The 13,177-nt window shown below is 39.8% G+C and overlaps 1 protein-coding gene and 1 pseudogene across 1 annotated transcript in view; one reads left to right on the top strand and one right to left on the bottom strand.

The window, feature by feature from the left end:
- Window positions 1-6,100: 6,100 nt before the first annotated feature.
- The window catches only part of CCDC110 (coiled-coil domain containing 110), a 24,517-nt gene continuing 17,440 nt past the window's right edge, over window positions 6,101-13,177 (top strand). Inside the window, exons 1-2 of the mRNA XM_040489926.1 lie at window positions 6,101-6,931; window positions 7,268-7,372. Of these exons, the coding sequence (XP_040345860.1) occupies window positions 6,922-6,931; window positions 7,268-7,372 (115 nt within the window). The 5' untranslated portion in view covers window positions 6,101-6,921. The remainder of the gene's footprint in view (window positions 6,932-7,267; window positions 7,373-13,177) is intronic.
- LOC121039697 (ubiquitin-40S ribosomal protein S27a-like) lies at window positions 11,372-11,979 on the bottom strand (annotated as a pseudogene).

The following is a 13,177-nucleotide window of genomic DNA, read 5'->3' as shown; positions in this document are numbered from 1 at the left end:
CCTGGGGGGTTCAGTCAGTTGAGCTGCTGACTTTAGCTCAGGTCACGATCTCAAGGTTCATGAGCTCAAGCCCCATGTCAGCTCTGTGCTGACAGCTCACAGCCTGGAGCCTGCTCCAGATTCTGTGTCTCCCTCTCTCTCTGCCCCTCCCCTGCTTGTGTTCTGTCTCTCTCTGTCTCTCAAAAATAAATAAACATTAAAAATTTTTTAAAAAATGAAGAAGTACTCCAATAATAAAGGAGACATGCCAAAAGTACACAGAAGCAAGCTAGAGAAACTCCCACTGACCCAACTAGGAAAATTTTTGCAACTATGGATCATGTTAGCAACAGAAAATAATCCATGGTGACCCACCAAATAAAATAGGAAACTCTGAGTCCATGAGACTGATTAAAGATACACATCACGACAACTACATGCAGTGCAAGACTTTGGACTGGATCCTTTTGCTATGAAGGACAATATGGGGAGGATTAGTGAAACATGAGTGGGGTCTGAAGATTAAACAGTAGTAATGTATCAGTGTTAATTTGTAGATTTTAATGGCTGTATTGTGCTCATAATGAAGAATGTCCTTGTAAAATACATATCACAGCATTCAGGAGTGGAGGGACACAATGTCAGCAACTCCCTCTGAAGGGTTCAAGAAAAAATGAAACATATATCAGACAATAGTTCCAATTTCACTATAAGTTAGTGATAACTTCAAAATTAAAAAAAATTAAAGGAAACCAAAAAGGCAAAAACACAAGGCAAGAACTGGAGGATATTTCAAGCTTATTTTCACAACTCAATTAAAGACCTATTTTTAATATGCTAAAAAGCATACAATTATGAGTACAAAGAGCAAGTTGAAGAACAAAATATAAATTATGATACCATTTATGAAAAATGTTTAAACAAACAAGAGCAATCACCTATATTACTCATGAAGACACATGTAATTACTATAAAAATATAAGAATGGACTGGAAGGCTATACCCAAAATTCAGAATAGTGGTTTCTTGTGGGAGGAACACGGGAAAGGAGGAACAGGATAGGAGGGAGTGGGGAGTTCAATTCTATGTAATGTTTTATTCTTTCTAAATAAGTAGAAATCAACTATGCCAATAGAGTTATAACTGTTAATTCTGGGAGATGGAGGCAAAGGGTTAGTTACATATTTCTTTGCATTTTCCATTTTTAAATTTATCCAAAAAAATTAATAAATAACACATAATGAGGACTTTACATTTTACAGGCCATCTAAATGTGCATTTACTTAGAAGCTTGTCAAATTTTTAGAACTTTGGCAAATTCAACAACAGAGTTGACATGCAATACATATTAGGCAACACAATGCCCTCTGTTTCAAAATATAAAGTTTTTCTCCATCAAAAAACTGCTAGAACTGATACATGAATTCAGTAAAGTCACAGGCTGCAAATCGGTTGCATTTCTATACATCAATAATGAAGCACCAGAAAAAGAAATCAAGGCATCAATTCCATTTATAATTGCACCAAAACCCATAAAACACCTAGGAATAAACCTAACCAAAGAGGTAAAAGATCTGTACACTAAAAACTATATAAAACTTACAAAAGACAAAAAAACAAATAATCCAGTGCAAAAATGGGCAAAAGATATGAATAGACACTTTTCAAAGAAGACATCCAGATGGCCAACTGACACATGAAAAAATACTCAACATCACTCATCATCAGGGAAATACAAATCTAAACAACAATGAGATACCACCTGACACCTGTCAGAATGCCTAACATTAACAACTCAGGCAACAACAGATGTTGGCGAGGATGCCGAGAAAGAGGATCTCTTTTGCACTGATGGTGGGAACGCAAGCTGGTGCAGCCACTCTGGAAAACAGTATGGAGGTTCCTCAAAAAATTAAAAATAGAACTACCCTACGACCCAGCAATTGCACTACTAGGCATTTATCCACAGGATACAGGTGTGCTGTTTCAACGTTTATTTATTTTTGGGATAGAGAGAGACAGAGCATGAACGGGGGAGGGGCAGAGAGAGAGGGAGACACAGAATCGGAAACAGGCTCCAGGCTCCGAGCGGTCAGCACAGAGCCCGACGCGGGGCTCGAACTCACAGACCGCGAGATCATGACCTGAGCCGAAGTCAGATGCTTAACCGACTGCGCCACCCAGGCGCCCCAGGTGTGCTGTTTCAAAGGGACACATGCACCCCCATGTTTATAGCAGCACTACCAACAATAGCCAAAGTATGGAAAGAGCCCAAATGTCCATTGATGGATAAATGGATAAAGAAGATGTGGTATATATATACACACACATACAATGCAATCAAAAAGAATGAAATCTTGCCATTTGCAACTACGTGGATGGAACTGGAGGGTATTATGCTAAGTGAAATTAGTCAGTCAGAGAAAGACAAAAATCATATGACTTCACTCATATGAAGACTTTAAGATACAAAACAGATGAACATAAGGGAAGGGAAACAAAAATAATATAAAAACAGGGAGGGGGACAAAACATAAGAGACCCATAATATGGAGAACAAACAGAGGGTTACTGGAGGGGTTGTGGGAGGGGGGATGGGCTAAATGGGTAAGGGGCACTAAGGAATCTACTCCTGAAATCATTGTTGTACTATATGCTAACTAATTTGGATGTAAATTTTAAAAAATAAAAAATAAAACAAGTTAAAAAAACTTATAAAAGAAATTGAAGAAGACACAAAGAAATGGAAAGACATTCCATGCTCATGGGTTGGAAGAACAAATATTGTTTAAATGTCTATACTACTGAAAGCAATCTACATATTCTATACAATCCCTATCAAAATAACATGAGCATTCTTCACGGTGCTAGAACAAATAATTCTAAAATATGTATGGAATCAGAAAAGACCCCAAACAGCCAAAGTAACATTGAAAAAGAAAACCAAAACTGGAGGCCTCATGATTCTGGACTTCAAGCTGTATTACAAAGCTGTAGTCATCAAGACAGTATGGTATTGGCACAAAAACAGACACATAGGTCAATGGAACAGAAAAGAAAACCCAGGAATGGATCCACAAATGTAGGGCCAACTAATCTTTGACAAAGTAGGAAAGAATATCCAATGGAAAAAAGATAGTCTCTTCAGCAAATTATTTGGGAAAACTGGACAGAGACATGCAGAAGAATGAACCTGGACCACTTTCTTACACCATACACAAAAATAAACTCAAAATGGATGAAAGACCTAAATGTAAGACAGGAAACCGTCAAAATCCTAGAGGAGAAAACAGGCAACAACCTCTTTGACCTCCACCACAGTAACTTCCTACTAGACATGTCTCTGGAGGCAAAGGAAACAAAAGCAAACATGAATTATTGGGACCTCATCAAGATAAAAAGCTTCTGCACAGGAAAGGAAACAATCAACAAAACTAAAAGGCAACAAACAGAATGGGAGAAGATATTTGCAAATGACATATCAGATAAAGGGTTAGTATATAAAATCTAATAAGAAGTTATCATAACTGCAAAAAAATAATAATCCAGTGAATAAATCCAGTGAATAAAATAATCCAGTGAATAAAAGACATGAAAAGACAGTTCTCCAAAGAAGACATCCAGATGGTTAACAGACACATGAAAAGACGCTCAACAACACTCATTATCAGGGAAATACAAATCAAAACCACAACCTCACACCTGTCAGAATGACTAAAATGAACAACTCAGGAAACAACAGATGTTGGTGAAGACGTGGAGAAATGCAAAAACTTTTGCACTGTTGGTGGGAATGCAAATTGGTGCAGCCACTGTGGAAAACAGTGGAGGTTCCTCAAAAAATTAAAAAGAGAGCTACCCTATGACCCAGCAATTTCACTATTAGGAATTTATCGAAAGGATACAATAATACACACATATACACATACATATATTCTAATATATATGAATATGTATTCTAATATACATTAATATAACTATATATTGAACTATATAAATATATATGTATGTGTGTGTGTACATATATATAAAAGAACATTACTTGACGATCAAAAAGAATGAAATCTTGCCATTTGCAACATGGATGGAACTAGAATGTATGCATGATGCTACGCGAAGTAAATTAGAGAAAGACAAATTTCATATGATTTCACTCATATGTGGAATTTAAGATACAAAACAGAAGAACATAGGGGAAGAGAAGGAAAAATAAGGTAAAAACAGAGACGGGAACCATAAGAGACTCTTAGATACAGAGAACAAACTGAGGGTTGCTGGAGGGGAGGTGGGGGAGAGGCTGGGCTAAACGGGTGATGGGCATGAAGGAGGGCACTTGTTGGGATGAGCACCAGGTGTTACGTGTAAGTGATCAATCACTAAATTTTACTCCTGAGACCACTATTACACAATATATTAACTAACTTGGATTTAAGGATTTAAATTTAAAAATTTAAGGATAAAATAAGTAAAATATAAATTCTTTTCTGATATTTGCACTATTAGTACAGTACTTTGTACTGTACTGTTAGGACAGTAGTCTTTCCTATTAGTACAGAGCCTGATGCAGGGCTTAAATTCAAGAAATGTGAGCTCCTGACCCAAGCTGAAACCAAGAGCTGGACACTTAACTGACTGAACTACCCAGGTGCCCCTTGAATCTTTTCCAGTTGAAGTATCAAATCTTTTTACATAAGAAAAAAATACCAACACTGTCACAAAATCTCACCTTAGACTCTGAGGTCTAGAGCTGCCATTCCCTGTCAGCCTCCTATGTACCCACTGCACCTGTGGTAGCAGATCCTGTCCCACGGGGTCCACTAACCCTCACAACAATCTTGGCAGCTCCCTGTTGTACAGACAAGTAAACCCACGAGCAGACAAGGGCAAGTCACTGAAACGCCTTTACCCGCTAACTTCAGAACAGAGTTTCAAGTACAGGCTGTGATGGGTGACAACAGTTTTAGGTGGTCCTGGGTATTCAGGTAAGACTTCCTCAACACACATTCTCAAATGCCGTGAATGCCCCCCAATGAGATGTGTCCACCATCCACCCTCATTTTTACAGCTTTCAGGTTCTCTCTGATCAGAGAAGAGGGTCTCCGTGTGCGATTGTTCGCATGAGGCCCTACATAAGGGCCTCTTCTGAGGGGATGCCATTCATATCATAGACATTTTTATTATTTAAATATTGTTATATTTAATATTATATTTAATATTATTTCTTAATTTATTAATCTTTATAACTTGGTATAATCTTTATAAAAAACTTGGAGTTTTTTATGTTAATTACAAGATGTTTCTGACAAATTATTTTTTCTTCTGTGACTATATATATCTGATTCAGTTTACAAAAGAAAAATGTTTAAAATCCAAAGGCCTTGTTGACCCAATTTCTCAGTTGACTGTCCTTCTAAATAAAGAACTACCTTTCTGACTGATTGGGAAGTATCTTAAAGTATGTCTCTACTGAGAATAGGGGACTGGCTAAATTTGAGTTTGACATTGTAACTCTTTTCATCTGCTTTTTATATCCTATACTAAATGGTGTCGCAAAATCCTCCCAGGTAGAGCCCCAAGAAATTTCGGTGTAATAACCAATATCACTTGCCATCATAATCTATGTATCTCACATAGAAAAATTAGAGTTATTAGAGAACATTATATTATATTATCATTGTTAATATTGGATATTAATATGTCATGTGAAAGATATTATAGTCTGTTATGGAAATTTCATTAGTAGAAATTAGCTTAATAAATTGTAGTAGCTTTTATCTGCATACTCACTTCAAAATACTGTAAATTATTTAGACTAGTGATTTAACAGACACACTGCTGAAAACATGTGTAGCTCTCCAGAAAAAGTTAATTTTGTCACTAGCCATCATCAATGGAGAGCGTAAGTTCTCAAAAACACAATTTATTGAAATTGTCTACAATGCCACAAGACTCAAATTTTCTAGAGATCATCCTATTGTTAATAAGAAAGTATATCAAGCAAACATTGAGACTATCATGAGTTTCATTTCCATGAAAGCAAAACATATAATTATTATACAATAAATTATTATATCATAACTTTAAATTCCTTATTGTGACTTAAAATTTGAATTTTCCATTACTTTATATTCTATCTGGAATGGTTGCTATTGCAAAATAAATAATATATATTCATTTAAAGCTTTTACTTAAAGAGGGCCATTTTCTGTTCTGCATAAAGTATTGACTGCAGCCACACCAACCAGTCCTTGGTTGAACGAGCTCCAGTTTCCAACACAATATCCATCTTTTGCAAATGGTTTGCCCAGGTGCACAGGAAATTAGCCTGCTTTGACATATGGAGATCAGTGCCTCTGCATCAGCTTTAATGTGTACATTTTCATACATCTCATTGTTATTTTAAGATTATTACTGGAAATCAGGGTGTTCTTTTAACCATAGCAAACAAAAGTCCTTTCACAATATTGGTTTTGGATCGATCAAACCCCCAAACATTGAAACTACTCTGGCGGAGGGGTCGAAAAAACGAGGAATGAAGCAAAATAAACAATGAAACCAGGATACGAAAAACAGAAAGTTCCTAGGTGTTTGCCGGTCTCCAAGCATTCCCCTTTGTCCACACAGCTTTGGTCCAAAAGGTGCAGTCTTCGGTCAGACTATGATCAAGTTCTGGTCAGCGCAGAAGCCAGGAGAAAAATGCCCCAGTGAGACTGGCCCCAGGCCTGAGCGCACAGCAAACCCCGACTGTCCTCGGCGCGTTGGTGGCGGGATGAGCAAGGCATCACAGCTCCCAGACTCCGGACCCCAGCTCGCACTTCCGCCCCGCACCCCCACCCATGCGCGTGCCCCGCAGCCGGGTTACCAGGCAACGGGCTGCCCTGCGCGAAGCTACTGGGGCGGAATGCATGGGGGAAGGCAGTTGGGAGAACTTGAGCAGCAGAAATGAGTCCGGGTAAGAGTCCTAGAGGAGGGGCCATGGGAAGTGGACGGGTAGTGGAGGGTGCCCGGACCCGTTCACCCCCAAGGCTGGTCCCGGAGTGCCGACTTCCTGACTAGCAGCACAGCCCTGCTCGCCCCCCCCCCCCCCCCCCCCGCCCCGGGACTAAAGCACCGCCTCCATCCCCACGCCCAGCCTTTGCTTCCAGCAGCTGCGCCACTAGGTCCCGCCGCGCTGCGTGGCTCCGGCGCGCCCTCCCGTGGCCTCTTAGGGCGTCCGCGTCCGGAATCGTAAGGTTGGCCTCCCTTCTCCCAAAGAAACTAAAAGCCACCTATTATGGTTCTGTTACAGAGAAGCATCCGGAGGAAGAGGATGAAGTTGAGTGCGTTCTCCTCTCAGCGTCCAAGATCCTAAATTCCTCTGACCGGGTAAAGGAAAGTGGTGGCAGTGAAACAGGTGAAATCTCCAAGGCCAAGGAGTCATTGGGGAACATTATTGGAGAACATCCACTGGCAGTAATGTTTCTGCCTCTTACCACAGGCAAAGGGTACCCTTGTCTAAACCCACTGGCCCAAGAGGTGCACTCCCAGGACATAGGTACTTCCAGTAACTATTATTATAAGTACTAGGTAACACAGCACACCTACTTTGTGCCAGATGGTGTTCCAAGCACTTAAGTATATTCATTTAATCATCACAACAACCCTATGAAGTAAGTACTACCATTATCCACATTTTACAAGTGAGGAAACTGAGGCACAGAGATTAAATAACTCCCCAAGGTCACATGGCAGCAAATGAAAAAACCAGTAAGTATTCAGCAGAATGGTGCCAGAGTCCAGGCCTTAACCATCATATTATACTATACTGCTTCTCCAAATATCAAATAAGAATGATATTTTGGACAGATGCTAAACAGATATATATTTTGACAAAAGGAACTACTTTTTACAGTAAATATGTGTGGACCACAGGATACTGTATAGGGAAGATATTTGAAATAACCAAAGAGCTATAATTCAAGCTCCACATAAACCATGAATAAGATGTAAATAGCCAACTAGGGGTATCATACTGAGAATACTGAAGTTGGACTCCCACTCCTTGAGAGAAGCCCAAGGAGCCTACATACCTCTTGCAGGAGGCTGGTGGTCAGTGTGACATGCCAGGGAAGGAGCAGAGCACTCTGAGTAGAAGGCGGTATCTAGAATGATGGGCCAAGTTAGGACCCCCGGTTGCCTAAAACCCACATGTGACATAGGGGTGATCTGGACACAGAAGTGACATGAGGTCAGGACAGGATTTCTGCATCTTCATAAATCCAGGACCATCCCAAACACCTTGTCAAGCAAGGTCCCTGAAAGAAAAGCTAGAGCAGCCACATGTCACCAGACCAAAGACACCTGGATGCCCAGGGACCACCAGTGTAAACATCTCAATGGAGGCCAACAGGACAGTGCAATGACGTGCCAGCTGTCCACTCTTCTGTGCCCCAGCATCCATGAGGATATTCAGGCATCCTTGTGCAATCAGGAAACATGAACAGGGAGAAAGAGTCTTTTCACAGAGAGTTTAGAGGTTGCGTCAGCTCAATATTTACCTCAAAAAGAGCATTTAAGGTGAGAAGAAACTGAGGTAATCTAATTTGGCAAGCTCGTGTGTTATCTAACATGAGTGAGATTTAGGACTCTGGGGAAAGATCCCAGCATAATAGAAAATGAAGTTACAGGGGCGCCTGGGTGGCGCAGTCGGTTGAGCGTCCGACTTCAGCCAGGTCACGATCTCGCGGTCCATGAGTTCGAGCCCCGCGTCAGGCTCTGGGCTGATGGCTCAGAGCCTGGAGCCTGTTTCCGATTCTGTGTCTCCCTCTCTCTCTGCCCCTCGCCCGTTCATGCTCTGTCTCTCTCTGTCCCAAAAATAAATGCACGTTGAAAAAAAATTTTTTTAAAAATGAAGTTACAGGCAAAATAGTACATACACTTATTTAAGAGATATAGTGTATCTTGCGAAAGCATAGGGGCTCTAAGTGCAGGGTCTAGCAAGGGCAGGTTTTCAGCAACATAGATTCTAAGTCAAGGGCTGCCTTGGATGGCAAAATTAGGAGGTATGACTTTGTTCCCTCCCTTCTTCTGTTCTATCTACACCTTATTGTCACCGTGTGATCCATTCCCTGAGTACTAACCAACAGAATGTTGACCCGTTTGCATAATGCTGAGTTACAAGAAGCTGTGTAGTATTTCTTAGCTCTCTTTAATTCTAACAGAATAAGTGGTTAGCCTGTGTAACCTTTGATTTATTGGAATGGATATTTGAAGGATATACTTTAAACTTCAAGATAGCCAGTGTGTTGTTTTTAGCACCCCTGTTCTACCTAAGTCTTCATTCATTCGTCCATTCCTTCATCCATCTAACAAATATTTTTAAGCAAGTGCTGTCCTAGGTGCTGAGGATCCAATAGTGAACAAAATATGCAAAATCCCTGCTCACATGAAGCTTACTTTCGGATGGAAGGAACAAAGGAGACTGTGTGTAACATGGGAGTAAATCCCATGGAGAAAAGTAAGGCACAGAGGGAACAGGGGAGTATGTAGACTGTCAGAGGTGAGAAGTGTGCATTTTAAATAGGGTGGTAGGAGACCTCACTGGGCAGGTCACATCTGAGCAAAGACCTGAAGGAGGTAAAAAGTAACCAATGCAGTTTTCTAGGGAAAGGGCAGTCAAGGCAGAGAGAATAGCAACTGTGCAGGCCCTGGGGTAGGAAGATGCCTTGCATGTCTGAGGAACAGCTGGTGTTGGTGGGAGCAGAATGAATAAGGGGGAGGGGCAGAGAGGGATCAGAAAGGAAACTGGGGAGGAGGGCACCGTATTTCTGCATAAGGATCTGGGGGTTATTCTGCACAAAATGGAAACATTAGAGAATGTGGAGTGGCCATTTCTCCCCTCCATTGCAATTGGAAGTTTTAAGTCTATCAAATCATCATCATGTTGTTACTAACCTCGTCTCTGTACGAGTGATTAAATACTTCTTGAGCATTTAGTATGTGCCATGCATTCTGCAAAGGACTTTACCTACCAACTAGATGCTAACTAGGGTTATCCCTCATAGCAAGTGTGTCGCAAAGCCAGGATTCAAGCACAGACAACCTGACTCTGTAGCTCCCGTGACAGTGCCTCATGCAGACAGTGTCACACCTCATTAAGGCTTTGTAAAACAGTTGCTTCTGGGAATGAATTTGAATTGTCATAGCAAAACCTCATATTTGAACCTGAGAATTACAAAGCTTTGACTACAGAGTATCTAACGTCCTATATTACAGCATTACTATGCTGCATTGTAAAAACTCATTTGTTCTCCTTGGTCTGTTAACTGCAAGTATGCACTTAATATAGGCATATCTCAGAGATATTGTGGGTTTGGTTCCAGACCATTGCAATAAAGAGAATATCACAATAAAGTAAGTCAAATGAAAAAAATAAAATAAAAAAAAATAAAGTGAGTCAAATGAATTTTTTGGTTTCCCAGTGCTTATAAAAGTTATGTTCATATTACTGTAGTCTTTTAAGTGTACATGAGAATTATGTGTAAAAAAACAATGTACATACCCTAATTTAAAAATATTTTATTGGGGCACCTGGGTAGCTCAGTTGGTAGGCATGTCAGACTCTTGATTTTGGCTCAGGTCATGATCCTAGGGTTGTGGAATCGAGCCCTGTGTTGGGCTTCTGCACTGAGCATGAAGCCTGCTTAGGATTCTCTCTCTCGCCTTCTGCACCTCTCTACTGTTCGTGTGTGTATATATACACATACATATATATATGTATGTATGTATGTATATATACACATACACACAAACACATACATACATATATATATAAATACATACACACACACAAACACACACACATATATATGGCTAAAAATGCTAAACAAGTTATAGTTTATATATATATAAATACCGAAGTTGGACTTTATATATAAAGGGTGTGTGTGTGTGTGTGTATATATATATATATATATTATATATATATGTGTGTGTGTATATATATATATATATATAATATATATTATATATATATATAAGGGGTTTTCTTGTTTTTCACTTCTGACACTAAATGTATGTATATATATATGGCTAAAAAATGCTAAAGCGAGTTATAGTCACAGATTACAGATCACCATAACAAATATACTAATAGCAAAGATTTTTGAAATACAGTGAGAATTACCCAACTGACACAGAGACACAAAGTAAGTGATGCTGTTGGAAAATGGCACCAATAGACTTGCTCGACACAGAGTTGCCACAAACGTTTGTGAAGCACAATAAATCGAGGGGTGCCTGTATATTGAATACGACATAATCCTCTGTAGGTTTCAGAATAAATTCCCCATTTCTCTAATCGCCTCAAAAGCCATCTCACTGATAACTATCTTTTCTTTTTTCTTTTTTTTTCTTTTTTAGTTCATGTCTTTTATTAACCCATATACAATTACTTGTCTTTGGGTTTGTTGAAGCAATAGGTCAGACAACATTTGCCATAATGTCTGTCAAAGTGGCTGGCTATAAAAACCCCAGCACCACATTCATTGGAAGGGCACTCCAACGAAGGCAACTGATTTTGCCATTCTCATCCACCTTATAGTATTTCAGGACAGCCAGTTTAACCTTCTTTCTCTTATGCTTACTCTTCTTGAGAGTGGTGAAAGACATCTCCTTCCTTTTCTTAGCACCACCACAAAGTCTCAACGAGATGAAGTGGACTCCTTTTGAATGTTGTAGTCAGGCAAAGTACGTCCATCTTCCAGTTGCTTGCCAGCAAAGATCAAACTCTGCTCATCAGGAGGAATTTCTTCCTTATCCTGAATCTTGGCTTTCATACTTTCTATTGTATCCGAGGGTTCGACCTCAACACTGATGGTCTTTCCTGTAAGGGTTTTCACAAAAATTTGCATCTTGATTCCACTGCAGATGGCAGATCAGAAAGGAAAGCTACACACCAGCCCACAGGGTTTTCTTGTTTTTCACTTCTGACACTAAATATGGGACAGCTAGAGAATTTAATTCAATATAATATGATTACTATTTCTTGCATTCCCAATAGAGTATAAGCTTCTTCAGGGCTGGGACCATATCTTCCACTCAGTCTACATACCGCTCAATATTTCATGTTTAGCAAGGACTTAATAAATGATGACCTGTCATTGTGTTTCCTCTACAGTTCTTCTTTGGTAATTTCCCTTCCAATTCTAGAATCACATAACTCTATGCGGTTAAGTATTGCTGAATTCTAAGATTAGTTTTCCTTTGGAAATAAGTAGTAACCAAAGTCTCTAAAACTCATTTAAAAAACAAAAACTTATTTTAATAGCCTTTAAAAATTGATAGGGGCCCCTGGGTAGCCCAGTTGGTTAAGCATCCAACTTCAGCTCAGGTCATGATCTCGCAGTCCGTGAGTTTGAGCCCCATGTCAGGCTCTGTGCTGACAGCTCAGAGCCTGGAGCCTGCTTTGGATTCTATGTCTCTCCCTCTCTCTCTCTCTCTACCCCTGCCCTGCTCGCACTCTCTCTCTCCTGAAAATAAATAAACGTTAAAAAATTAAATAAATAAAATTTGATAAATCCAACTCTCTGCCTATTCTCTATCTTCACTGAATCATCTGAACATTGCAGGGGAAAACCACTCACTTCTTAGTCATAACATGGATCTCAGTGCTATTTAGAAAACTACTTCCCCATGGCACAAAAACAGACACATAGACCAATGGAATTGAATAGAAACCCCAGAACTAGACCCACAAACGTATGGCCAACTCATCTTTGACAAAGCAGGAAAGAACATCCAATGGAAAAAAGACAGTCTCTTTAACAAATGGTGCTGGGAGAACTGGACAGCAACATGCAGAAGATTGAAACTAGACCACTTTCTCACACCATTCACAAAAATAAACTCAAAATGGATAAAGGACCTGAATGTGAGACAGGAAACCATCAAAACCCTAGAGGAGAAAGCAGGAAAAGACCTCTCTGACCTCAGCCGTAGCAATCTCTTACTCGACACATCCCCAAAGGCAAGGGAATTAAAAGCAAAAGTGAATTACTGGGACCTTATGAAGATAAAAAGCTTCTGCACAGCAAAGGAAACAACCAACAAAACTAAAAGGCAACCAACGGAATGGGAAAAGATATTTGCAAATGACATATTGGACAAAGGGCTAGTATCCAAAATCTATAAAGAGCTCACCAAACTCCACACCCGAAAA

Source organism: Herpailurus yagouaroundi, unplaced genomic scaffold, assembly GCF_014898765.1.
Source record: "Herpailurus yagouaroundi ecotype Mexico unplaced genomic scaffold, PumYag 181, whole genome shotgun sequence".
Taxonomy (NCBI): Eukaryota; Metazoa; Chordata; class Mammalia; order Carnivora; family Felidae; genus Herpailurus; species Herpailurus yagouaroundi.
The sequence above is the reverse complement of the archived record's forward strand: the minus strand, read 5'-3'. Positions and strand labels throughout refer to the sequence as shown.